Genomic DNA, 27,726 nt, shown 5'->3' with positions numbered 1-27,726 from the left:
TCATGTACTTACTTGTAGTTGCTTCTGGGTTTAATATTTTCATTTTGAATTATACACGGAGAATGGGGCACCACAGTCTTATCGGGGTTCAGAGCCTTTAGGCTTCATCTCGCCTAGACTGGGAGAAAGGCCTCTAATGACTTGCCCTTGGGGTCTGCCTCTGGCCCTGTTCTATTCAACCTTTTAAACTACCACTTGGAGACAGTTGTCCACCGAGTCTCACAGGTCAAAATTTAATGAAGATAAACACGAGGGCTTGCTGTTGGGTCCAAGATAACCACTGCAAACATCTAAAGTGAAGAAGCACAGCTTGGGCAATAACAGAACATGTAAAGGCTTAGGGGCTTCCGAGGAGGGCAGCGGCTTCATACTAAACTGAGAGCACGGTGTAACCACCAAAACTAGAGGTCCCAAGGACACGGGGGTGGAGAGGGGACTCCAAACTACACGACACAGGTTTAGAAGAAACTGAGGGCGCTTAGCCCGAAGAAGCCTCCGTTGTCTTCAGTTACCCGAAGGCCTGATGGGGGAGCAGAATTATACTTGTTTAGTGGAAGGACAGGGTGTGGGTGCTGAAATTGATACAGGATCCTAGAGGCGTGAGCCTGGAGATTCAGTGGCTTTGCTTATGGAAGTCTTCACTTGCGTTTCCTCTCTCCTCCATGTTGCCATTTAAAAAAAAAATAAGAAAAATCTTTCTCAATACCTTTTTTTACATATATATAAAATTATCTATTCATTTATTTATTTTTGGCTGCATTGGGTCTTCGTTGCTGTGCACAGGTTTTCTCTAGTCGCGGTGAGTGGGGGCTACTCTTCGTTGCGGTGTGCGGGCTTCTCATTGCAGTGGCTTCTCTTGTTCCGGAGCGCGGGCTCTAGGCGTGCGGCCTCAGTAGTCGTGGCTCATGGGCTTTAGAGCGCAGGATCAGTAGTTGTGGTGCATGGGCTTAGTTGGTCTGCAGCATGTGAGATCTTCCTGGACCAGGGATTGAACCCGTGTCCCCTGCATTGGCAGGCGGATTCTTAACCACTGTGCCACCAGGGAAGTCCTGCTTTCTTTTTAAAATTATTTATTTTTTATTGAAGTATAGTTGAAGTGCAATATTATATGTTACAGGTGTACAATATAGTGATTCACAATTTTTAAAGTTTATACTCCATTTAGTTATTATAAAATATTGGCTATATTCCCTATGTTGTACAGTATATCCTTGTAGCTTATTTCATACATTATAGTTTGTACTTCCCAACCCCCTACCCCTATCTTGTCCCTCTCCCCTTCCCTCTCCTCACTAGTAACCATTACTTTATTCTCTATATCTGTCTCTTTCTTTTCTGTTACATTCACTAGCTTGTTGTATTTTTTAGATTCCACAAATAAGTGATATCATACAGTATTTATCTTTCTGTCTGACCTATTTCACTTAGCATAATATCCTTCAAGTCCATCCTTATTGTTGCAAATGGCAAAATTTCATTCTGTTATATGGCTGAGTAGTATTCCACTGTATATATATACCACATCATCTTTATTCATTCATCTGTTGATGAGCACTTAGGTTGCTTCCATACTTGGCAATTGTAAATAATGCTGCTATGAACATTGGGGTACACGTATCTTTTCAAATTAGTTTGTGTTTTTTTCGGATATATACCCAGGGGTGGAATTGCTGGATGGTATGGTGGTTCTATTTTTAGTTTTTTGAGAAACCTCTATATTGTTTTCCACAGTGGCTGCACTAACTTACATTCCCACCAACAGTGTACTGTTTTCTCCACATCCTCACCAACATGTTCTTTGTGTTCTTTTTGATGCCAGCCATTCTGACAGGCGTGAGGTGATATCTCATTGTGGTTTTGATTTGCATTTCCCTGATGATTAGCCATGTTGAGCATATTTTCATATGCCTGTTGGCCATCTGCATGTCCTCTTTGGAAAAATGTCTCTTCAGTTCTTCTGCCCAATTTCTAGTCAGTTTGTTTTTTTGACGTTGAGTTGTATGAGCTGTTTATATATTTTGGATGTTAATCCCCTATTGGTCATATCATTTGCAAATATTTTCTCCCATTCTGTAGGTTGTCTTTTCATTTCGTTTATGGTCTCCTTTTCTGTGCAGAAACTTTTATGTTTATTTAGGTCCCATTTGTTTACTTCTGCTTTTATTTCCTATGCCTTAGGACAGATCCAAAAAAATATTGCTACAATTTATGTCAAAGAGTGTTCTGCCTATGTTTTCCTCTAGGAGTTTTATGGTTTCCAGTCTTACATTTAGGTCTTTTACCATTTTGAGATTATTTTCGTATATGGTGTTAGAGAACATGTTGCTATTTCTTGAAGGGGCTCTTGCAGAGGCGAAGTGAACATCTACATTGACTTGACCTTAAAGCCCTCAGTATTTCTTGCCTGAATTCCTGCAGCAGCAGCCCCCTAACTTGCATCTGCCTGCTCTCTCACTCCCCATCACTGGCAGAATCACCGTTCTAAAACTTGATGCAGTCCTTCTGGGTGGCTTCGCCTTCCTTCCCAGTCTTGTCTCTCTCCACAACCCACTGCCCTCTGTGCTGCAGACCACAAAGTACCCCTTTAGATTCGTTTACAGACCTAGTCTCCTCTGCTCGGAAAAAACCGGCCACCCCTTTGTAGATGGTAGCTCTAGTTGTTTCCTTGACAGAGCCCTTCTTGATCCCTTGGCCAAGTAATACTGTCAGCTCCTGCTTTGAGCCTCCTCAATGAACCCTGACAGGCCTCTCACTCCGCTCACTCCTGACAGGCCTCTCACTTACCTCACTCCATTTAGGTCTTTCCTCGCCTTTGTACTGCAAGTCCCTCCGGGGCAGATCCTGCCTGAGTTTATCCATTTTGTATCCTTAGCACCTGTCACAAAACCCGGACTATAGGAAGAACTCAGTAAATGGCTGATGGAATTAATGAGGAGACTTCTCTTTCCTAATTCTTTCAGCAATAGGCACACAGTTTTTGTAGTAAGAATTAGTCCTTTTTAAAAAGTGTTAAAACAACACTTTGGGGGCAGCTTCCTGCCCATCCAAGACCCCTGAGAGTACTTCCCTGACCCCCTGAGAGTGGCAGAGACCCTAAGAACGACACAGAGCACTAAGATGTGACTGGACAGGCCTAAAAAAATGGTTCTTGTTTAGGAGGGTTCCAACCCCTTGAGGATCTACTGAAAAAACAGACCCCTTTCCTCAGGAAAATGCACATTCAGATACACAACTTTCTAACTTGGCTCCTGGACCCCCAGTACCTGCTATTCCCTAGGGCTTCCACATCCACCCTCCGCCCTAAGCCTCCTTCTTAGTCCCACAGCTCCACAGGTAAAGAACCCCCAACCCAGAGGCGCTGGCTTCTAACCAGCACTCAGAGCGTGGGGCCGGCCTGGGTGCTCTGGCTTCCTGGCAAGCCCCACTCGTCCGTCCTAGAGTGTTCTACTGCCCACTCCTGGCCTATGCCTGGGACCTCTATAGAGATGGTAGATGTTCCAAGAAGAAATGGAGAAGTTTCACCAAAGGTGGGGTGCGGGGGAGGGGGGCAGGGAACAAGAGGACAGTTCAAAACAAAACAAACCCCAGTCACTAAAAGGGGTTTATTCAGCTCCTAATTATTCAGCTCCTCTTCTGGGCAGCTGTATCTCCTCATTATCTAGTTAATACCACCAAACATAAGGAAGAAGAAGTGAGTAATGGCCCAAGTGTTTCTTTTATTACCAAAAACAATTGTTACGCACATACTCAGTGCCTCCAATCCCATCCCTGAGGATGACCATGAAAGTCCTTGGGGTTTGCAGGAGGAACCATTTAGAGGGAAATGCCTTGGCTGGTTGTGAGGAAAGGGCCCTTGCAGGGATCAGTTACATGTCACCCCCGGGCCTAAGGACCCCTAAAGACAGGAATGGATGTGAGTTGATTATGGATTTCAATCGCTCTTCTAGCACGTCTGGGGGTTAGGGTTAAGCCTGACACTAGCCCCCTCTACAAGAACACACACAACCAGGGTGCCCCCCCAAAGGATCCAAACTCCTCAGGATCCCCACAGAATGTGGCCTGGCACAAAAGGGAAGTCCCTCAGTCTGCCGAATGATGCAAGCCGGGTCGAGTGGACCGCACCGCTCTCAGCACCACTCCTCAAGGCATCCATTGGCAAGGGCTGCCCACTAGGGGCACTGCCACCAGCCCGGCTCAAACCCCAGCTGGGGTCTGGGGCAGCAACGGTCAGGGTCTGCAGCCTTCACACTATCTGGACTTGTGGCTCCTCAGCTACTCCCTGAAGCTCTTCCATGACGCCCCCGGAGCGGGGCTCAGAGGCTGGAGGTGGCTCTCCCGGGGCTTCAGACAGCACATAGTAGACAATCTCTCGCTCACCTTGGGCGCTGGTCTGATTCACCACGTGGATGACAGAGCTAGAAGTGTCCTGAGAGGCCGAGAGGGCTGTCCCCTCACCACCCCCACCTTCCTCTTCCTCTTCAGCCTCTTCCTGGGGTCCTGGCTCCCCTGGCACTGTTTCTAGAATGATGCCCTGCAGGCTGCTCTCATTCAGTGATGCTCCCAGGCCCGATCCCTCTGGTGGCTGCCGCAGCAGTTGCTGTGTCAGCTCTACACTCTCATAGCGAACCAGCTGCAGCCGCATGTAGCCGTCTTCATGCTCCTTGTACCTGGTGAAGGAGGAGCACAGAGGGCAGCAAACAAGGGCAGGGGGAGGCAGAAACGGCCTGGAGATTGGCGAGGTAAGGGACAAATATGGGGGAAAGCAGCAGCTCTGGGATTCTAAGTGATGGAGGTAAAAGACAAAAGAGGTCTTTATTGGAATATTTAGAAGAAAAGGCAAGAAGGATCATTACTCAAAAAGGAAAGGGAGGGGAGGGAAGGGGAGAGGGAGGAATTATCTGTACTGGACAGTAGTGTTGTCAAAGGATTTATGAGCAGGCCATGGAGCTACAGATTAGGACCCTTGGGCTCACACCCTGGTTCCGGCTACAGGGCTTTGGGCGCCATTTACTGTTTTTGGCATCGTACCTTGAATTCAAAAATCAGAAAAATAATCTTTGCCCCACCACTATTCTCGAGGTTCCTTGAACCTAAATGGAGATGGTGGACATCAAAGCACCATCAAATTCAAGGTCTCTAAATTGTTAAAAGGTATGAAGAAAAAGTGTGGGAATCTGGGAGGAGCATACCGAAAACGGGGGTGCCCTGAGGGCCACTTGAACTGATGTTTCTTGCGAAGGTGCACGGTGAGGTTGTTGCCCCTCGTGAAGCATTTGTCACACACATGGCATCTGTATCTCGGCTCTGAGTCTCCCTGGGGGGGAGGGGAGGGAGAGTGAGGCTAGATTCCCCCTGAACCCCAGGCTCCCCGACACTTCTGCTGGCCCTTCCCCACCATCAGCCCCACTCACTTCATGCACTTTTCGGTAATGGGACTTGATAGAGCAGAGCGACCGGGCACTGAAGGTGCAGTTCTCGAAATCACACCTGTAGGCTGGCTCCTTGCTATGGGTATCCAGGTGCTTCCGGAGGTCGATCAGATTCTTGCAGCTGCCGAGAGAGGTCAGGAGGGGTCAGAGGGCATGGGGGACCCTGAAACACAAGTTTTCTGATTTCCAGTCCCCGTTTCCCTTTACCTGTAGTCACAATAGTCACATTTAAAGGGTCGGTCCTCGCTGTGGCGAAAGCGCATGTGGTTTCGGAGGGAGGATGGCAGTGGGCAGGTCATGTCGCACAGAGGGCACTTGTAGTGGTTCACTGAGGAGCAGAGAGGAGGCTGTGATCCGAGGGCTAGTGGAAGCTTGGAGGGTGGGCCGGGACAAGAGGCGTGGCCAGCTACTCACCATGGTTACGCATGTGGTCCCGCAGCAGCCGCTCCGTGGCAAATCTCTTGGAACAGTGAGAGCACTGGAAGTGTTGCTCTGTGGTGGGGCGGGCAGAAGAGAGGGTGGGTTGTGAGGGATGGTGGAGAGGCACAGAGAGGAGAGCAAGCTGGGAGAGGGGAACCATCCCAGGCAGAAGGGAACCACCAGAGGAGGAGCGGGGAGCTTAGGGAACTATGGACGGACATAGTATCACAGAAAGAGCATGGGACTTGGAGTTGAGAAGCTGAATTAGAATTCCGGCTTGACCACTTACTAGCTGTGTGATCTCAGGTAAGCGATTTAACCTCTCTGAGCCTCAGTTTCCTCATCTGCCAAAAGCGTGGACAAGAGGCCTACCTCATGGGGCTGCTGCTAGGATTCACTGAGATAAGAGCTGTGGCACACAGTAAGCATGGAATAACAACGTCTAATGAGTCTCTATCAGCAGAGACTGTGGTAGGTGACTGAGCCCTTAAGGTAGACGCAGCCAACTTGCAGATACCTTCAGGGGTCCCCTCTCCTGGGAATGTGCCCCCGACCTCCACTCCAAGCCTGCACCCATGCCCCTGCTCCGACCGCTTACGATCCAACGAGGTCTGGCGACGGATGTGATCTAAGAACTTGGTGTTGTTGGCAAACATGCCCCCGCAGGTGGGGCAGGCCACCACCTTCTCCTGGGTATGGCTACGGAGGTGCTCTCGAAGCTTAAAGCGGTCCTTGAAGGTGCACGTACAGCCTGGGAAGGAAGGTCCAGTCAGGTCCAGCTACAAACCCTCAGAGTAGGCTCTGGTACCCCCACGTCTCTCCAGTCAGCAGCCAACCTTGCCCTGCAGGACTGGTCCCACCCCTAGCTGCCCTGGCCCCTTAGCAACCCCAAGGTTTCTTTAGAGGTCAGAAATTAAAGAGTGGCCCTACCTTTCCAGCCACACAGCACCACGTGGTTGTCCTTGCCGACTGCCTGGTATTCACAGCACAGGCTGTGCGCTTCCACATGCCGATAGAACCACTCGGGATTGTCGAAGGAGCTCTGTGCCAGGAGCAACTTGGGGTAAGGACTGAGGGTGGGTGGAGGGACTCTTACCCCTAGGTGTCCAAAGGGGGCTTCTCGGCTCTCTCCCAAATTAACTTGGTGGGGATAGGAAAGTTTGAGCAAGGGGGCTACCCAGAAATGTAGGAGGGCTGCTAGCGGGAACCTCAGGAATACAGGGCATCCCTGAAAGCCCACGAGCCACAACTCCTCCTCCTGAGAGGGTCAAGGCATCTTTAGTTGAGATCCCCAACTTCCCTCCACCCCTATTACTGGCTCTGCCTGCTGACCTCACAGTGTTCCCACAGACACAGGAAGTGGTCAGGGATGTCAGGGATGAGGTTGCGGCTCTGGAAGTCCAGGACGCAGGGGCTGAGGTCGGCCTGGCTCTGCAGGGCCTGCAGCCCGCACTGTTTCAGCTTGGTGTGGTAGCAGTGGAAGTAGACATGGCGCACAAGATCAGCAGAACTGTCCAGAGAACAAAAGCCGCACTCCTGCCACAAGCAGGAGAATTCTTCCTCTGCAAAAAGGGGTTTAGAAGGAAGAGTCTGATACTTTCCAGAGCTCTCCGTCCACTTAGCAGCAAGGGAGGATGCCAGACTGACCTGGTATGCCAGGAATTCACTCAGCAAATACTAGTATTTAATGACCACTAACTGTGTGCCAGGCACCAGGGATACAACGACGAGTAAAAAAGAGTCCCAGTCTTTGTCCTCGTACAGCTTTCAGTCAGGGAGAAAAAAAACATCAAATAATCACATGTATAAATATTAGACTGCAACCAGGTGGAGGGGAAGTGCGGTCTAGGTAGGGGGACAGTGTGTGCATGTCCCAGTGCCAGTGACTCAGAGACAGCAGGTGTGGCTGGCATTTGCTACAGTGGCTCCGAGTTTCTGCTGTTCCCGAGAACCTGAGACACCTCCCACTCCTTCCTGTCAAACCGCAAGTCCTTCTTTCCCCCATATGCTGCCCAAGATCGGCCTTCCCTAGGATGGACTATTCCCTAGGACTATTCAATTCCACTTCCTGTCTCTCTAGCATCTGTCTAAGCACCAAATTTCCACTGCTTTATAAGGGTTTACTTGTTTTGAAAAGTAGATATTTTTAAAAATAATCCCCTAATTTCTCTTCTGTATAAATATTACTTGACTTTTGAAGCTATGAGTTATAGTCCGCAGTCACTAGACTCAAAACAGAATTTGAGGTGGGGGAAGGAGAGGTGTCTCTATACCTTCTGTAGAACAGAGTTTTTCAAACTGTGTTGTGACCCATTAGTGGGTAGTGAAATCAGTTTAGGGGACTGCAAATCACACTTTTTTTTAATGAAAGAGAATAAGATAGAACAATTCAGAGAGAATTTAATAAAGGCAAGTATTGTTTTTAGTATTTTTTAACTTTTGTGTACAGGGTTGTGATATAAGTAAGATGTATTCCTAACTGGTGGTCACAGTAAAAAAAAAAAAAAAAAAAAAAAAAAAAAATTGAAAGACACTACCAGAGAGTGAAAAAAGCAGCTTGCCAACAGCTTGTACAATATGATCCTTTTCAAAAAACTAAAATCATATCTATCTAATTTATGTATACACATGCAGAGAGATGCGGTACGCGGGCCTCTCACTGTTGTGGCCTCTCCCATTGCGGAGCACAGGCTCCGGACGCGCAGGCCCAGTGGCCATGGCTCACGGGCCCAGCCGCTCCACGGCATGTGGGATCTTCCCAGACCGGGGCACGAACCCGCGTCCCCCGCATCGGCAGACGGACTCCCAACCACTGCGCCACCAGGGGAGCCCAGTAATTGACTTTTGATGGCAGGATGGCAGATTCATTCCATATATCCTTGTTGAATGAGTTTTCTATAATGAGTCTACAGTGCTTTTATAAACAAAGCAAAAAAAAAGCACAATTAGGAAAATAAACCACCACTCTTGCCGGCTGCCTTCCCCCTGTGCAGCAAGGAAAATCAGCTTTTCCACCAACCCTCAAGCTCTTTCCCCTGCTGTGTCCTGTTTCCTTACCCAGCGGGTCCTCCTCCTCCTCCTCCTCCTCCTCCTCCTCCTCCTCCTCCCCGGAGCCCTGCAGGTGCTGCTGCAGGTGCTGAGTGACGTGCTCGCAGAACTCCTCCATGGCTGAGCACACAAAGGAGCAGGACCCCCACTCACACTGTAGCCCCAGGTTCTCCTTCCGAGGAACTTTCCCAGGGGGCGGCATGGCCTTCACCCTATAGAGGGGGAGGAAGAAATCAGCAGCTGCCAGGATTCCACCCAAGTGCTGTTGGGCGTAAGCAGCTGGGCGGGCAGCCGGCCTAGACCCAGAAGACATTTTCCAGTGGCCCGTGACAAACTCCATGCTTTTTCAATAAGGACAGAGTAGCAGTTCCGTAAACCCCTGGAAGCTGTCTGCTGTTCTTGGGAAAGGAGAATACAAACTAACATTACTGAGCATGTGCCAGGCTCTAAGCTAACAACTTCAACAGACATTTTTTCAAGGAGCTTCAGAGCAACCCGCCAAGAAGGAATTACTCCTACAGGAAGCAGAACAATGCTCAGGTTCAAAAAGAAGGCTTTGGGGAATGACCCAGGGTTCAAATCCAGACGCCTCTGTCCACCACCTACTTAGCTGTGAGACCCTGGCCAAGTAACTTAACCCTTCTACTCCTGAACATCCTCATCTTCAGAATGGAGTAACAAGCCCTTTTGCTTTTAATTTCACACTTACTATACGCCAAGCACCTACTAAGCACTTTATTTGCCTTGTGTCATTTAATTATCAACACCACCCTATGAGGTAAGCACTATTTTTAACTTCATTTGTAGATAAGGGCCTAAGGCTTGGAGAGGTTAACTGGCTTGACCAAGATCACACACTAGTGTGGTCGGGTCAGGTGAGGCTGACTCCAAAGTCCACATTCTTTCCTATGCACACAGATGACCTTAGAAGCTCCTTATTTCTTACTGTATCGTAAGTCCCCTGCCAGACTTACAAAGTGCCGTACAAACTCCCTTTGCCTAACCTATCCAGTGCTTTACTCCACCATGGCCCTAACATCCTCTGAACAACAGTGCAGATTCCACTTCACGTAAGAGGCGGTTACCTGTCCAGTTTATACTGGGTGTACACAGTGCTAGGCACACTTAGGCATGTAACAAATATTTGCTGAAGAAAGCCGAATAAAAAAACTAAAGGTTCTCAAACTTTAATATGCACACAAATGCAGAGGTTTCCAGCCCCTCCCCTAAAGGTTTGGATCCGGGAAGGCTGGGTTAGGCCTAGAAATATGCTCTCTTAACTCAGCACTCCAGTTCTGGTGGGGCTTCCAGGAACAGAGTTTGAGGAACAACAAAAGAACAGTTTCCCTCGTTAAAGCAAAACACAGGGACTTCTAGTGGTTAAGAATCTGCCTGCCAATGCAGAGGACATGGGATGGAGCCCTGATCCGGGAAGATCCCACATGCTGCAGAGCAACTAAGCCCCTGCACCACAACTACTGAGCCTGCGCTCTATAGCCCTATAGCTATAGCGTGGCTATAGCTCTATAGCCACGACTACTGAGCCCACGCGCTGCAACTACTGAAGCCCGCATGCTCTAGGGCCTGTGCTCTGCAACAAGAGAAGCCACCGCAATGAGAAGCCTGCGCACCACAAAGAAAAGTGTCCCCCCCGCTCGCCGCAGCTAAGAGAAAGCCCGTGAGCAGCAACGAAGACCCGACGCAGCCAAAAATAAAAAAAAATTAAAAAAAACAAAAAAACCCACAGAATGACAGATGATACTGCAAGCAAAATCTCTGGGGTTAGAAAAGACACTAATAGGCCCTGACTCTGTCCCCTGAGGGTCACCTCTTCCTGAGGATTCTCACTGATTCTTGCTGTCCCCACTGTGGTAACCTGAGAGGGAGCGGGGGCATTGCTCCTGCTGGCCTTCCTGAAACAGGTGGGAACTCTGAAAAAGAACTTTACTACATACTAAGGAAAAAAACTCAGAAAACACAAAATGCACAACATCTTTCATAGCTACAACTGTAAGAACCTACTATATCTAACTGCTTACCAAAGAAACCCCTTTTAAATCCACAGCCTTTGCCTCTCCTCTGAGAAGAAGCCAGCTACCTTTGACACTCTGGGGTGTGAGTACTTGGGGTTGCTGAACTCTTGGTAGACTAATAGTGAAGCCCTATTAGGAGAAAATGTGGACTACTTTTACAATTTGGGGGTAGAAGAAGTAGGGAAAGCCTTCCTAGGTCAGACATAGCAGTCCAAACCCCCTATACTACCTTCAGGATCAAGTCCACTTAGCACAGCATGCAAGGCTCTTCTCCAACTGGCCGCAACTTACTTCTCCAGGAGCTGGGTAAGGGAACTAACACATGAGGGCCTACCACGTGTCAGCCCTGTGCTGAGTCCTCTTCCAAACTTCATTCACTTCATTTGGTGTAAGAGTGCCCTGATTCTAATCCAAAGGTCGTGCCCTTCCTCCCACACCTATCCATTTACTCCCTCTTTCTCTCTGAGTCAGTAATCTTTGTCCCTAAACATACTACATTCTCCTAAAACGCTCTGCCTGAGAAACCTCTACTCATTTGCTTCAAGCCCAAATGCCCCCTGCTTGGTGACCCCTCTCCCAATTCACCCAGGTACAGCTGACATATCCCCCCTCCTGCCTCCACAGCACTCGGTACACACCTCCATCCAACCACCTGTTACAATGGAACAGAATGCGTGTCCCCTAGATGAGGAGCTTCTCAGGGCAGAGCCCATCTCTTCTTCACTTCTCATTCCCAGCATTAGCCCAGAGCTTTGTACTCTTGGGAAACTCAATAAATGTGGGGATATGATTATATCCCAGGAAGCGTTCCTAAACTACCCCGCCCCTCAAATCACTCTCGCCTTTCGGTTTGATGGTTAGCATAGTTGAAACCAGAAAAGCTCAACCCTATTTTTTCTGCTGCCCTTGGTCACTCATGGTTGTTTTGTGTTCTACTCTCATCTACCCAACTGGACAGTATTAGCTGCTTCTGAGCAGATACCATATCACGCCTGTGTCCCTCTACTGTGTCCAGCACAATGCTGAGCACAAATATTCTAAACACATACCTGTTGTTAGACTGTGGATAAGGCCCAGGAAGCAGGCTATCTAGATATCTAGAATGACTTGAAATTTAGGCAAAGCTCCCTGAATCCCTCTTTCACCATCCCCCAGCGTTCTTTACTTTCTTTCCCTGTACGCTGCTTGTTTCTACCCTGGGAAGCTGTAGGACAAAGTGACTATTTGGTCACCACTCCTCTTTCCGTAGGCAAGGGATGCAAATGAGGCAACCTGTATAAGGAAAGGGTGCTGGACCAGCTGTCAGAAGACCTGGGCTCAAGCTTCCTGTCTCAATGAGTTTGCTCAGCCTAGAAAAATATAACACCTGTTAACTATCTACTATATGCCAAGCACTGTTTTAAGTATATGTATAAAAACTCATTAACACAACAACCCTACTGAAGTAGGTACCATTATTACCCACTTCGCAGATGAGGAAATGGCCCAGAAAGGTTAAGTAATTTACCCAAGATCAAAGCTAGAAAATGATGGAGACAGATTTCAAAGCCAGGGAGCTTGGCTCCGTTCTCCTCCTACATCAGACTGTCTTACCTCTTCATGTCTGATTCCTTCCTCCCCACAAACATCATATCCAAATACACAATACCCAAAGCATGTTTTATTGAGTGGCTATTTTGTCAGTTTCCTCCAATAAGCTGTGAGCTCCTAGAAAGCCTGGTCTGTGCTGTGTTCAGTTCTAACTGCAGGGCCACCACGTACCTACTACAACCTCTTTTAATGTTTAAGTAAATCTGTTAACTTATTACTTTACTTTTGGACAAATCACCTAGCTTCTTTGAACCTGTTTCCTTAAATGTGAAACAGGATACTAATATCACAGCAGTGGATGATGGATTCAACAGATCTGATGAGAAAGTTCCAACATTTACTAGCTATGTGACCTCAGGCAAGTTACTTAAGCCCGGGTTTCCCATGTAGCATGGGAATAATCATCCCTGTCTCATTGAACTGATTTATGGATTAAACCAGATAATGGATATTAAAATGCCTAGCATAACACACCGCCACAACTCAACAAGTGTTGGCTCTTCGTATCCTTGCTTCTAAGGATGAGATGATCTAAGCACGAATTCTACAAAAAGATCAACAAAAGGAAAGCCCGAAGGATTCCTAACCCTTCCTTTCATCAGGAGTCATAGTAAGAAGCAATCAGCAAATACCTGAGTATAAATTGTAACGCAAAACACCGAATGAACCCTGAATGATGTTCAAGAAAGGAGGGACCCAGATCCGGAACCTCCTAAGGACTCACAATGTGGTCGAAGAGATAAGACTCTGACGTGTTAAGACAATGACCAAAACAAAGCGCCGGATGGGGGAAAGCTGAACAGGGAGAAATCCCAGTGGCAGGCGAAGTAGGGAAGACTTGCCCTAAGCGGTGAGGACCGGGCCCCTGGAGCACAGGTAGAGCTCGGAGAGAAAGAAGAAGACCGTTCCGGCGGGTAAACCTCTCCCTCTCAGCCCCGCAGGCTTCCCCCAAGGCGTGGCGGCGACCGTGTCTCAGCGGCAGCGAAGCCCCAGACGAGAGGTTCGAGTCGATGTTGGGGTCAAGGCGCTGCAGGCACCAGGCAGACCAGCGTGGCCGAACAGCAAGAGGGAGCCTCGCCTAAGCGACCGGGGAAGAGCCTGGCCTCGGCTGCCAGCCCAAAGCCCAGCCCGACGCTGCCCGGCAAAGCCCGGAACCCGCAGCTTACCGTCGATCAGTCTAGTCTGCTCCGGGATCTCTCCTGCTCTTCGCCCACCTCACACCGTCTCCGGGAGGGCGCTTGAGCGACGGCCAACGACAGCCAATCGCCGCTCTCGGATCCCTCTAACAACCAATCGCCCTTGCGACTGACGGAACTCATGCGCGACCAAAACACGGAAGGGGCGGGAGTGAGGGGCGGCGGGACGCGCGGAAAGGTACCGCTGCTGGCGCCGCGGTTCTCCTAGCGTGGCGCAAGCGGAGATCCCTAGGGCCCGAATTCCCCCAACTGCGCAGGCTCGGTCCACGGCACCCACTGGGCATGCGCAGAGCTCGGGCTGAGCGCAGAGAGGGGTCTCCGACCTTCTGTTGGTTATCAAGCTATCTGGCCGCGTGGGCGGTGAGGCAGAGGAACAGGTGGAGGAGACCGGGGAGGCGGAGGAGGAGGCATGCGAGGCTCCGTGCCCAGCACAGCAAGCCCCGCTCAGCCCGAACTGGGGGTGCTTCACCTTCTTAATCTTACTGTTTCTTAAATATCAGTATTCCTTGTGGCATCTCTTTCCCCTACACCTCACCTCCTGTGTCACCAGGCTCAGTGAATGACTCCTTCAAGTCAGAAACCTGGCGGTCATGGCTGATTCCTCCCTCACACGTAGCATCCAATGCATTGCCAAGTCCTATAAATGCTACCCCCTTAAATACAGGATCTCTCATGTTCATCCCCCGTTCTTGATGTTCGCCGCCCCCTCTCTAGTCCATTAACAACGTCCATCCCGGATGTCTACACTGACCTAACTGGTTCCACTGCGGGCACTCGTACTTCCCTCCAAACCATTCTCGACGGAGCTCTCAAGTGATCTTTACAAAGAGCAAATCTGATCAAACCACCACCCTGCTTTAAACACTCAAAGTCATTCTGTTGTCCTCAGGACAAAGCCCCAAACCATACTGAGGCTTTCTAGACTGTTCAGCATCCGGGTCCTGCATACTTCTCTCCACCGTGTCTTGAGTGCTTCTCGAACTCACTCTCTGCTCTCCAGCCCCCACATTTCTTTCAGTTTCTCCACCACACCTAGCCGCCTTTCCTCCCCTGCGTTGTACTTGCTGTTTCCTCTGCCTGGAATAATCTTCCCTTTCTCCCCTTCCCACATATGTTTGATTCCTACTCATTCTTCTGGTCTCAATGAAGATGCTTCTTTTTCCTGGAAGTCTTCCTGGACATCCCTTTCCTGCATTTCCCCATTACAGCTCTATCATGCGGTATTGTATTTGCCTATTTATGTGTCTGCATTCTGCACTAGACTCAGTTCAGTGAGAGAGGGCAGGGATTGCGTGTGTTTTTCACGTTTATAACCCCATTGTTTAGCCTAGTGGCTGAAACTCAGTAAGGGTCCAAGACATATTTGTTTAAAAATTATGTACCTTAGTAAAGTTCATTGGGATTGATATTTACTGCGTTATATTTTCTAACCTAAATATAAACCTATATAATTTATATAATCAGAAAACACCTTACATATTCAACATAAATAAAATGAACTTAAAGATGCCATTAAAAATAGCAGGGCTTCCCTGGTGGCGCAGTGGCTGAGAGTCCGCCTGCCGATGCAGGGGACACGGGTTCGTGCCCCGGTCCGGGAAGATCCCACATGCTGCGGAGCGGCTGCGCCCGTGAGCCATGGCCGCTGAGCCTGCGCATCCAGAGCCTGTGTTCCGCAATGTGAGAGGACACAACAGTGAGGCGCCCGCGTACCGCAAAAAAAAAAATAGCAAAGCCAGGGACTTCACTGGTGGCACAGTGGATAAGACTCTGAGCTCCCAATTCCGGGGGACGGGTTTCCATCCCTGGTCAGGGAACTAGATCCCACATGCAGGCAGCAACTAAGGAGCCCTGTAGCTGCAATTAATGAGCCTGCCTGTCGCAACCAAGACCCGGCGCAACCACATAAATAAATATTTTTAAAAAATAGCAAAGACAGAGTAAAATCAGAATTTTGTGCATGAAGTTTGTTACTAACAACAAACAGTGAATTAAACTTTGTCCCTATTTTAAAATATAATTCAAGAGTAACAAAAATATGTTTTATCAACTTTATCCATTCAAAAGCACATAGGTATATTAATACTTCATAAAATGCCAACTGTATTTGAATTCAGATTTACACCATTAAAGATGGCCCTTAGCTTTAATTTAGCAATTTCATGAAGAAAAATCCATTCACTGAGCTGTGTAGACTCAAACAATATATATAGAGCAAAAATTTCAGGATATCTCTGGAATCCACGCATGTTTCCAAATTTTGAAACGGTGTATTGCTGTCTAACATAGGTCACTTCCATCTCAATCTGCTTCTCTTGAAAACAAGACACAATTTTGGCTGGATAATTCAAGACACATCCTGATATTTGTTCTTTAAAAGCTGCCAGAAAGGGCTTCCCTGGTGGCGCAGTGGTTGAGAGTCCGCCCCAGTCCGGGAAGATCCCACATGCCGTGTAGCGGCCAGGCCCGTGAGCCATGGCCGCTGAGCCTGCGCATCTGGAGCCTGTGCTCTGCAATGGGAGAGGCCACAACAGTGAGAGGCCCGCGTACCGCAAAAAAAAAAAAAAAGGCTGCCAGAAAATCTTAAAGCGTAATTCATACTCATCAAAAACTGTGGATCTCTTCTGAAAGTATAAAGTGAATTAGGTTATGTTTTGCGTTCATTTTCTTAAATCCCTATTTCTGAAATGTGATCAGGCTCTTTGTCACTACTAAATATGTGATTGCATTGAGTTCTGGGCAGGTCACCCTAGAAACTGAGTACATCTTCCAGTCACCATCAGCTCAATTCACAGGTCTAGTAGGAATCTGAATACCTGCCCTCCCATCAACAATAGTTTCTTGTGAAATTTCAAGTTCAGTGTGTTTGGCCGTCTTGTCATATTGGTAAACAAACTGCTCCTCTGTGAACTATTAAGAGTTGTATTTCTTAGATCAGGGGAAGTAGCTTGATAAACCTTTGAGTTTTGAGGACCTATAATTTAGCATACCAATATATGCAAATTAACCAAACATCCATATTCTGCCACCCTTTCTAAATATTCCATTATTCTGTGACTAGCGCGGACAGGAGCATGGGGAAAATGCACAACTCCAAGCTGCCTAGCCAAAGGCAGGTGCCCTGAAGCCCCCTGTGATATAGGTTAGTCAGAATGGCAAGGCTGGAAGTGAGTGACCTGGATGATTATCTAGGCCACCCTTCATTTTAGAGATGAGGAAGTTAAGGTTCAGAAAGCAGAAGTGGACTTCTCAAGGTCACTTGCTGTGATTGTGGTACACCCAGGTTTTCTGTTCCTGGTCCAGTGCTCTCTCTGACATCCTGCAGCAGCTTATCTGTTTCAAGTCCTGTGTAAGATCCCAGAAAACAGGAACCAGCGTGCTAGAGTTTCCTAGTATCCAAAACTCCCTGAAATTTGCCCACATTTAGGAGTGAAAGACTTTTTATTATGATGAAACCCTTATAAGACTTCCCCCTCCCAATCCGTCTCTTCTGAGGCAACAGCTCACACTTATTCAGCACCGACTGTATGCCAGCCAAGTTCTAACCCACAACCAAATGACAGTTACTTTTATCACAGTCCCCACTTTACAGATGAGAAAAGTGAGGTGCTCTGTTTACATATCTTGCCCAAGGTCACAAAGATAATTAGTGGAGCTGGGACTCAAATCCAGGCAGTCTGGATCAAGAGGCTGTGCTCTGGACTCTCTAGAGCTCTCTAGAAGGAGCAGCCTGTTCAAGGAAGGGGAATGAAGATGCCTGTACTAGCCGATGGACTTTTTTTTTCTGATTGACATTTTTGCTACAACTTCACCCTTCAAAGACGTTTGTTCTCCCATCCTCTCTCTACATGTCCCTTCCTCCCTGCAGGAACTTCGTAGACCCAATATATGTGTCACCGACCCCATCTCACCATCTGGGCCCTGTCTCTGATCCTCCCACTCCAACACCACAGCCTCGCTGCCCATTCGCCTGTCAAAGGATGACCAGTTGTCCAGTTTATAAACTCCAATTTGACTTTAATAAATTAAATTCCAGGCCATCACACAGCAATGGACATCATCATCTCCCACTATACAGAGGTGCAGCTCTGCTGTTGCTCCATCCTCACACACTCTGTAAATAAAGCCCCTAAAGCCATCTCTGGGGAAAGGCTTCCCATCAGGCTCCTGGCTCCCTCCTTCCAACAGAGCCACTGCTCACAGAGAAGGCATCAAGTACAAAAACGGTAACAAAGGGGGAGGGAGGGATGAGGAGCAGAAGGGGAGGCAGGGAGGTGGGGAGTACCTGCCCCCCATCCCGGGCACCGGCCCGGCTTTCTATGAGCTGTCAATGTCCTCAGAGGCAGACATTGGTGCTGGTCGGAGTGGGGACCTGAGGGAGGTGAGGGAGCCCCATCCGAAAGGGAATTGCCTACCCTCCTGGGATAGGGAAGAAGGGTCACCTGGGAGAGATGCCCTCTATTACCTGTTCACTGAGGGTCCGGGACCACACATATAAATAGAAAAGAGAATAAATAAGGGAGGAAGGATCAGCTGAGGAGCTGAGCACCCCAGGACTCCTCTGAGGGGCCAGTGCCAACAGCAGGCCAGCGGGTCCGAGGAACGCCCACACGCACCAGGACAGAGCCTCCTCTTTCTCCGGACCACCCGCTCCCTCCTCTGTGTCCTCAGCAACGGGTGTCCACCTCTCACACACTTCCCATTGCAAGTCCCCTTCCAACTAGCCCCAGAGCCCAGGGTGGACAGGGCTTCCTGGAACCCAGAGGGCTTCCCTGGCCCAGGCTACCGGGAATCCAGGAAGGGGAATGGAAGGGAATGTGGGGAAGGGGCTGAGAGGATGCCTGCCCTCTCCTAGCTCAGGAGGTGAGCAGGGCCCTCAGAGCTGGGGGCTGGGGTTGCCATTGGCCTTAGGTTTGGATTTGAAGGAAAAGCGCTTGATAAGACGGCGAGAAAAGCTGCCAGCCTTCTTTCGGACGCTGGGTGTGGCCGTCGCGTTGGAGAGGTCATCGTGTGATTGGCTCAGACCGGCTTCCTTCTGACGAGGCCTCCGGCGGAAGATGAGCTTAGTGCCACTGCGCAGGAAGCTCACTGTGAGGGGAGAGGGGAGGCTGAGGCGGAGAGAGGGGTTCCACGGGGTGGGGTGAGGAGGGGAGCAGAGAAAGGACAAGCATGAAGGGGTCCAAGATGCAGAACAGAACAAACATGCCCTTTATCCTTCCTGAGGAAAACATGGTGATGCTCCTGACCACCGCCCCTGAGGTGGAATGTCACGGGGCTGGCTGCTCCGTGAGGACAGATTGATGATTGGGCCTCTTTACTACGGAAAGACAAAGGCGGGGCAAAGGGTGTTCCTAAAAGCCATGAAGGGACAAAGTGGGTTGACGCTGACTTGCTGACCAAATTCCAGGATGTGAGCAGGAAGCAGTGTGTCTGGAAAACTTCAAAGAGGTAAATTCAGGACGAATATCATGAGAAGGGTGTTTACACGGCAGGCTTCGGACTTAGGACTCTCATTATCCCAAGAAGTGATGCAGGCTTAAATCATAAATAGTTATAAATATTCGTGAGTGATAGACTCACTGGCAGAGGGATGTGGATGTCTGGGGGCAAGCCCTTGAACCTGAGAAATTAGAAATACCACAGCTGTGCACAGACGGTGTCACTGCTAGAGGGGTACTCCTAGGGTTGCCTGGGGTAGGAATTCTTACACGCATAGGGGAGAGAGTTAAGAATGAAAGGAAAGGGTGATGGGCGAGAATAAGGGAAGGAGGATATGCGCTTAGATCCAGGAAGAAAGAAAAAAGGGAGGTAAAAGGAAATATTTTTACATCTCTTCTTATCACCCAAACCTGTTAGATCCAAGCCAAGACTCAAGACATCAAGTTCCCCCTCTCTACTCAAGCTTGGCTGAAACAGGCTGGGAACTCTGGCATCCCTTAGGGGAGGAAGGAGGAGATTGGCCCGAGGCTCCTATGTCCCTTAGTGTCCAGTGGGACCCAGGTGATGATACTGGGTATAAAAGAAGGGGGGGGCTGCCAATATCTCCCCACCTTTGTGATCCTTGAGGCTGCGGGTTTCCAGCGCACCAGTAGACCCTGTTTCCGACTCAACGTCATCCACAGAGGGCCTCTCAGAAATGTCCGAACGTGTTGTCTCATCTGCTTCCTGGACACTCGTGGGACTGGAGAGGGCATCTAGGGGTCCTGGGGACATGGCTGGTGGGTCTGAGGGAGGTGAAGAGGGACCTCCACTGGGCCCTGCATCATCCTGCATTGAGGCTTCCAGGGATGCCGCATAGCCCAGGGATAGTGCCAACTCGTCCTGGGCAATGGGCACCTGGCAGGAGGGACAAGTTTTAATGGGCAGGAGTGACCAATGAGGGTTCTCTCCCTAGCCCAGCTCCTCTCCCCAGAGCCCCGTTACCTTGGAAACCCCGGAGATGATGAGTGTGCTACGCTTGGTGGGTGTCTTCTTGGCTGCCCGCCCGCTGGGCTCAGTCAGCTGGCGAATGGCTGTCTCTGCTACAGGGTCCAAGCCGTTGGAAAGGTGGCTCTCCCCTGCTGGAGGATGGATACAGGGCATGGCTAGCCTGACTCCTCCCCAGCTCCTTCTTGGACCTGAACTCCTGTGCCCCACCCAAAATGGTTTTTGACTCTGGGGCCCGGGTGCCAACCACCACTCACACTTCCCGATTCCCTACTCACGGCTGCTGCTGTGGGAGGTACTGCTGGGGCCACCGCTCTCGCTCAGCACAGTTGTTGTCTTCTCAGTCACCTCCACCTTGGACGGGGAGCGGGAGGGGGAGTCTGGTGGGTGGGGGAGGGTCAGTGAGCTGGGAGCTGCTTTAGAGTGGCCCCCACCCCCTACCGTCTTTATTGAGATGCAGACTTTGGTTGACTCAGAGGGTAGGGATGACTAAGGGATGATTAATCACAGGAGTGACTAAGAAGATGCCATGGGGACAAAAAGACACCACAGGAACCAATGGGAGCGTGGGAAAGTGCCACGGGGCCCACCAAGGGCTCGGAGAGATGCCATGAAAATGTTGAGTGTGCAGAGATGGCAAAGGGGCCCAGTGGAGGTAGGGGGAATTCCATGGGACCCCTAGGGATGGAAGAAATGTCATGGAGGGCCCCTGGGAGTGGGAGAGTTGCCAGGGAGGCCACTGGGTTTGTTGGAGGGTCCCACAGGGTGCTGGAGGTTGAGGGGCGAGGGCGGGGCAATTGGGCAGCTGGGGCTGGGAAAAGGGAAGGGGAAACACATGTGAAAAAACAGAGGGGGGAAAAAAAAGACAGAAGGGAACTTGGGGAGGTGGAAGTGTGAGAATACTGTAGGAGGGGCTGGTAGATCCAGGATTGAAGAGGGAGAGGACTAGTTAGGGAAATGGAGGGATGCAAGGGAAAGTTTGAGAGAGTCAAAGACAATGAGGAAGATGTGGTCGGAAAACAGGGAGAGCCGGAATTAGGGCTTTCCTTGCCCTTTCCCTGTCCAGCCACGGATCTGCAGTCTGGGGCCCCTGGCTAGAGCTGGGCTCCCAGGCTCCTCCTCTTTACCTAATTTGCCATCTACCCGGGGCCGGGACTGGACGGTGGTGACTGTGGTGACAATGGTGCCATCGGGCATGATGGTCCGGTCAAGCTCAATCTTCTTGGTAGGTGTGATGCTGGGGCGTGGAGTGGAGGGGGTGGGAGTGCCCAGGTTCCGGGGGGAGCCCTCCTCATACTGAAGCTGCCGAGGGGTGGAAGTGGAAAGAGGCAGGGCCTCAGAGACTGGTCTTCCCCCCCCCAGCCCGTGTCCTCCCACCTCCCCCCAGGGGCCAGCTTCTCACCTCTACTGCCATGGTGGCTGCCTGCCCCAGGGCTTTACCTGGCCCAGGGGTGAGTGGGCACACCTGTCTTCGGGACAGTGGTCTGGAAGGGGAGGCCACAGACATTGTGGCCTGGCCCAGGAATTCAGCTAGGGAAAGGGGTGGCACTGTGAGCTGGGGCCATGACCAGGCCCCGCTCAGCACCCACCCAGAGGTGCTCCTTCCTGCCCCATACTCACTGTCTCCACAGCTGCTACTCCTCAGCACTTTGAGGATCAGCTCCCGGCTCTGGGGCCCCAGATCCCTGTGGCCAAGAAGAGGTGGGGCAGGGAGGGGGGAGATTAGCAAACTGAATCCACCCTTGAGTCGATCACAGGCCAGAGGCAGACAGAGATGGAGGTAAATAAGATAGAACAAGTGCTGCAATCATCCTCCAAATATGGTCTCTTCCCAAGAGAATGGGATGGGGCTGAGCAGGCACCATACTACTCAGCCAGGCATTCAAATCCTCCATGCTCCTGCCCCATCCTGCCTTCGCAGTCTCCCTCTACGGCAAATCACTCTCTCTTTCCTTTACTCAAGCTGTCCCCTCTGCCATGAACACTTCTCTCTAACACTCTGTTAAAATCCTACTCTTGCTCGAAGGTGTGATTTAAATGCCACCTCCTCCATGAAGCCCACTCTGATCCTTAACCTATGGGAATTAAGCTCCCCCATCTAAGCACTTCCACGGCACTTTGTGTAAACCTGGACTGGAGCACTTATACCATCTTCTTTACGTACACCTGTCTCTGCTTCTAGCCTGCGATCAACTCAGGGCGAGGGTGTATCTTGGTTATATCTGGACTAAGCCAGGCCCTGGCAGACAGTAGAGGCTCACACCAAGGTTTACTGAAAACAGAGCTGATTCATGCCAGGGCTCTGCTGGAAGGCTCTGATCCCCAGTCCAGCTGTGGGAGCAAGGGTGGGGGCTGGGGAGTCACTCCTTACAGTGCCAGGTCCTCGCTCCACTCCACCTCGGGCCCAGCCCTCATGGGCTTGGTCCACTTCTGTTGCACGGGGTCGTCGAGCTCAGCTACACAGCACACTTCCCCAGTGCCTGTGGAGGACCGGAAATTTGAAAATGCTCAGTTCCAAGCTGAGAGGCCACGCCCTTGGCAGGGGCGCCAGGGGCACCTGCAACCATAGCCTCGGCAGTCCCCCAGAAGATTCTGGCTCTCACCTTCCAGCTCACGTCCCAGGTGAGATGCTCGAAGCTGCCTTAGGAATAACCGGGTAGGTCTGGGGATGGCTGGCTGGGCTTGGGGCACCATAGGTGGCTTCTCACTGGGTACCTAAGAGCAGAAGGAGGTAGAAAGAGCAAGAATCCCGACACAGGACCCTGGGGACAGTATGCACGCAAACTATCTGCTTTGAGCACCTACTCACCAGGCCCCCAGGGGCAGAGCAGGCCCTGAGGTTGACCATCATAGCTGGCTGGGTGCTGACTATGGAATCCTCGATCAGCTCCTCGATAGTGGAGAGCTCTACTTGCTCCTCACCTCTCTGCAGGGCGGAGAACAAGGAGGTGAGGCCCCCCAGCTCCGCCTCCCCCTCCCTGTTCTGCCGCTTCTCTCCCAGCCCTGCCCCCTTACCTCCCTGTTCTGCAGCTTGGGAAGCACTGTCAGCCTGAGATCTGGGCGATCCGTGAAGGCCCAGGATACAAGCAGGCCCTCGCCAGGGATTTCCTCCAGGTTGACTTCCAACTGGGGACAGGGGACAAAGGGACTGGGTTGACTTGCCCCACTCCTCCAACTACTCCCAACCCCACCCCCCCAGGACCCTCCCTTCCCAAATTCTGTCTTAGAGAGGAACCAAACTGAAAAGGCTGAGGCAACTGAACCGCCCGCCCCCTCCCCAACTCAGTTTCCCACATCCTCCTCCACCTGTGTTGGTGGCAGTGTCAGAGTGACGTGGTAGGTCTCCATGGAGACGGCAGCGGGGGACTGCTGGGTCACAGAGACTGGAAACATCACCTCCTCAGCACAGAGCTGGCAATGCAGCACCTGAGACAGGCGAGGCACGGAGGCAAGGAGGGTCACACACGGAGGAAGAGTGCTCAACTTGGCCCTGTCCTGTCCTGCCCGACAACGGGTCAGCAGACCCCTCTCCACTTCGGTTTTCCTTGGGAATCACCTTTTGGGGGTCATAAGCCCATAAAAGAATGATAAAAGCCAAAGACTCCTCTCTCCAGGAAAATACAAATATGCACACATGTACTACAGTTTGCATGTAACTTTAGTGGGATTTTCAGACCTCCTGAAGCCAATCCTGGGATCCCTAAGGCATTCAAAGACTTCAGGTTAAGAACGCTCAGACTAAAGGGAACTCAGGATCAGCCCCCACTCCAGCCCTAAAAGAAGACAGTGCCCATCAGACCCTTACCATGGTGCGCTCTGATTGGTCTGTGCAGGTCACATGACTGATGCTGGCTTTGGGTGGGAGTTGGGGCACCTCCTCAAAGGCGATTTGGATGGAGCTCTGAGGGAGTAACGTGGGCATAGGATCAGGTCTCTGGAGCTGCCCCCCACAGGGCTGGCCTACTCAGTTGCTGGCTAGGCCCTGGCACTGCGGAGGCCTCAGCTGCAGGCTGGCTTCTGGCCCCTCCTTGGCTCAGGGCTTTAGGACAGCAAGTGTTCCCCTTGAAGCCCGCCTTTCCAGGGCCTGCAGCTGCTAGGGAGAGCTGGGAAGCTAGACCGCCTCAGAGACCACATCACCTTGAGCTGAAGACCCTAGACTTCTCCTGGAATGCCAGGAGCCTCCCTCTTCTCCCCCACCTTCCTCTTCATCCCCGCCCTACCCCGGCAGAAAGTTGTGCATAGAAAAAAAATAATAAAGGTGTTGGTGCCACCTGTATATCGTAGCTGGGCAGAGACACAGCTGAGCTAAGGATGAAAGCAGTAGGGCCCCTTATTCAAGACAAGAGCTAAACCTTCTTCCAGATAAATAGGATGTAGAGGCATAAGAGTATGACTCTATCCATATTCTTGGAGATGAAGACTAGCTCAGCCTGGCCTTGGGGAACTTTACCACAGGAACTGGGAAGAAAAGCAAGCTCAGAGGGCTCAAGGGCCAGAGACTTGGCTAATTCCTCAAGGCAGACAGCAGGATGGCTTTAGGGAGCAGAAAGCTGCTTAGCTTAGGTGTTGTAAGAGCTTCCTAATTCTTCCACAGCAGTGGAAGCCAACTGCTGCAGCCCCATCCAGAGAGCAGGATGGGAAGAATTGAGGAGGGGGCACAGACAGCTGGCAGCTCCTCCTAGGGTCTTGGGATGGGAGGAAACAAATCCACAGGGCTCATTTGCCTGGCAAACCAGGGAAAGCCAACTTCTCTGCTACTGTAGCGGTCTTGTTCAAAAGCCAGGCCAAGGGAGATGGATGCTGGGAACGCCAGTCTCCCCACCCCCTGCAAGGGAGGCTAATGTCCAGCTGAGTCAGCTGTCCTGGGGAGTCAGTCCTGACCCGGGGACAAGGTACAGGGAGAGCTGGGTGGAGGGTTGAGTTCACGGCATAGACTGACAGATGCCATCTGGCTTTCAGGTCAGCTGAGCAGAGGAAGCAGAGCAATTTCTTGCGTGGCCACTTCTGTTTCCAGGCATCTGGGGAGCTAGTGGAGTAAAACCCTCAGACTAGTGGTGGCTGGAAATGGAGAACCCTCTGAGCCAGGGGCTAATAGACTGCGAGGGTCAAGATGAGTGTGGACCCCAAGAGAGGGAGGTCTCCACCTCCCACCCCACCTCAGTCTTATGACCACGCTTCCTGTCCCACTTCCTGGGAGGCCAGCTGCCCATGGTGCAATGGGAGGAAGTAGGCTGGGTTAGTCTGTGACTGACCCTCAAGGGGCAGCTCTAGGCTCATCTACTGGGCGGGGCATGGAATGTCAATCTCCTTTCCACCTGAATACCTTTCCCTAAACACAGACACTGCAGGGAGCATGGAGAAGGACGCGTTAGACTGCAGCAGTGAAATTACTGAGGGATGGCGTGGGGGGGAATTCAGGCTCCCCGGAGACCTGCCTGATCACACCAGGGATCTGGGGCATGAAGTGCTGACTGGGTGTGATGGCATGAGGACCAGGCAAATTCCTTCCACAGGTGCACATGTCTCCCTTCTAACCCCCGGCAGCACCACCCACCCACCCAAGCCACACACACAACCAGCACCCAGGCTGGGAGGAAGTGCCCTGGGGCACAGGGATTAGCGTTGCTATGAGAACAGCAAGTTGTGCACTGGTCTGGAGCCAGAGAGTACCTAGACCGCAAGAATAGAGGATTTGGGACACAGCCGGATTTCTACAACCTCCAGCCTCACTTGCACCCTTTTCTCTGATCCCAGAGGAAAAGAGAGGCCATAGGGTTCCCCAGTTGCTCCCCACCCCCATACGTGCCTCCTGGCCTGAGCAGTCCCTCCTCTAGAAGAAAAGGCTGAGTGACGGGACCACCTAGGTCCTCCTGTCCAACTCACCCCATCCCTGCAGGCCTGCTCGTTCAACGCTCGCACCCAAGCCCGCTGCCAGTTCTCCCGGAAAGACTTGAAGGCGAAGAGCGACGCCAGGAGGCCCCTGACGCCTGGCTCCTCAGGGGCGCCGGCCCGAGTCGCCCGCAGCCTCAGCAGCGAGCGCCAAGCGCCCAGCTCCCGCAGGGAGCCGGCGGGCTCGGCAGCTAAGGCGGGTCCCGGGCCCCGGCCCCCGCGGGCCCGCGCCAGCCACAAGCCCCGGGCATACTGCAGCAGCCAGCCCAACACCGTAAGCAGCGAGGCGGCGAAGAGGACCAGCAGGGCCGCCCAGCCCACGTCCCGCTGCCCCCAGTCTGGATCCATGCTCCGCGCGGGCTCAGGTCCCGGTTCCGGCTCGGGCTCAGCCGCTGCCCCGGGGGAGCATGGCCCGGGCGGGCCGCGGGGCGAGGGCGGGCTCCCCCGGGGCTGGGCGCGCGGGATCGGGGGCTCTCCGGGGCTGGGTGCCCGGGACTAGTGGGTGCCACAGATCGAGGAGAGGAGGTTCCTGGGGGATCGCGACGCCGGGGTCCCTCTCTCCGGAGTCCGGGGCCCTCCTCAGTTGGTCCGGCAGTCCAATCCGCGTTAGTCGCCGGCCAGCGCCCGACTCCTCCCACGGCGGGGGCCCCACCGGACCCGGGCGGGGACTCGTCTGCGGGAACTCTGGGGCTCGCAGGCAGGCACCGGCTCCGGGAGGGCTGCGTGCGCAGAGCTGACACTGACAACACGGCCGGCCCCCCCGCCCCCATCCAGCCTTAAAGGAGCCGCACCCGCGGCGGGCGGCGCTTAGTGAGCCCGGCGTTCCAGCGCTAGAAGAGGGTGGGAGGAGGAGCGGAGAGCGGAGGAGGTTCTAGGGTTGGAAATAGGCGGGATCTTTAACTACCCCGCCCCATCCTGGAATCGGGGGTACTCCTGCTCCCCCGAGCTCAAGGCGAGAGTAAGCAAGAGTAATTTCACTCACCTGAGATGACGCCTTTGCTCTCCCTTACGTTCCTTAGCTTTCCATAGTTTGGACGCCTGTGGGGTTAAAAAGGAGGTGACCCCTGTGGATAGCATCAACCCCTTATCCCAACACTCCCAGGCTCAGCAGCTTCTTGGTTCCTATGTCCTGGCGGAAGCTAGGCCCTAGGTATGTAGCTGCAGAGCATCCCTCCTAGATAGAAGTGACTGGCAGAGGTCCAGCCGATACCAACGCGAGAGGAGCCAGAACCTGAACCTGGTAGAGGTTGAGAATAGAACATGGAACATTGAACCCCCTCCTCCACCCCCATCCTCTTCCCTCTGGAGCCAGGACCAAGGGACACCCTATTAACCTCCTTGCTCGTGTGGGTTTATTCTGGAGATATTTCCAAAGCCTGGGGCTGCTTCTGTTTTTAAAAATAATTTATTTCCATAGTAACAGCTCCTGCCTATGGAGCACGTGTAGAGGGGGTGGCAACGAGGAGGGAGCTGGCAATGCAGCACTGGACTATCAGTAGATTCAGCCAGAAGACCCTGCCATCCAAATATGTGATATCCCAGCAAGCACCCCAAAAATTATGTTATAGGTACACTCTGGCCTCAGGATCCATCCCTTTTCCTAGATTTAAGGGAATGGATTCCATCCCTATAGGACAGAGGCTTGTCACTGCTTTCTGGAGGCAGGGGAAGGAAAATCCTACAAAAGGATTCAAA

At 51.6% G+C, this 27,726-nt stretch overlaps 2 protein-coding genes across 3 annotated transcripts; both read right to left on the bottom strand.

Moving 5' to 3' along the window:
• Positions 1-3,680: 3,680 nt before the first annotated feature.
• Positions 3,681-9,259, bottom strand: HINFP (histone H4 transcription factor). The gene is given in 10 exon segments (XM_079928182.1): positions 3,681-4,667; positions 5,190-5,314; positions 5,412-5,550; positions 5,637-5,757; positions 5,844-5,921; positions 6,448-6,600; positions 6,780-6,891; positions 7,182-7,459; positions 7,462-7,491; positions 8,907-9,259. Coding segments are annotated over 10 exon segments (1,791 nt in total). The 5' UTR covers positions 9,238-9,259; the 3' UTR covers positions 3,681-4,243.
• Positions 9,260-17,624: 8,365 nt separating this feature from the next.
• Positions 17,625-26,740, bottom strand: C2CD2L (C2CD2 like). Of its 2 annotated transcripts, none has more exons than XM_079929845.1 (14): positions 26,026-26,740; positions 23,948-24,043; positions 23,449-23,568; positions 23,158-23,268; positions 22,952-23,068; positions 22,746-22,857; positions 22,514-22,622; positions 21,763-21,827; positions 21,545-21,672; positions 21,270-21,444; positions 20,421-20,522; positions 20,140-20,276; positions 19,767-20,052; positions 17,625-18,804 (listed from the first exon to the last, which is right to left on the bottom strand). In XM_079929845.1, the coding sequence occupies exons 1-14, from the start codon at positions 26,377-26,379 to the stop codon at positions 18,593-18,595; spliced, it is 2,124 nt and encodes a 707-aa protein (XP_079785971.1). In that variant the 5' UTR covers positions 26,380-26,740; the 3' UTR covers positions 17,625-18,592. The 2 variants fall into 2 exon arrangements, with proteins under 2 accessions (XP_079785971.1, XP_079785972.1); XM_079929846.1 differs by having other exon boundaries at positions 20,140-20,273.
• Between the last annotated feature and the right edge of the window lie 986 nt (positions 26,741-27,726).

Source organism: Stenella coeruleoalba, assembly GCF_951394435.1.
Source record: "Stenella coeruleoalba genome assembly, chromosome: 8".
NCBI lineage: Eukaryota > Metazoa > Chordata > Mammalia > Artiodactyla > Delphinidae > Stenella > Stenella coeruleoalba.
Note: the sequence above shows the minus strand (reverse complement) of the source record. Positions and strands in the feature narration are given on the sequence as shown.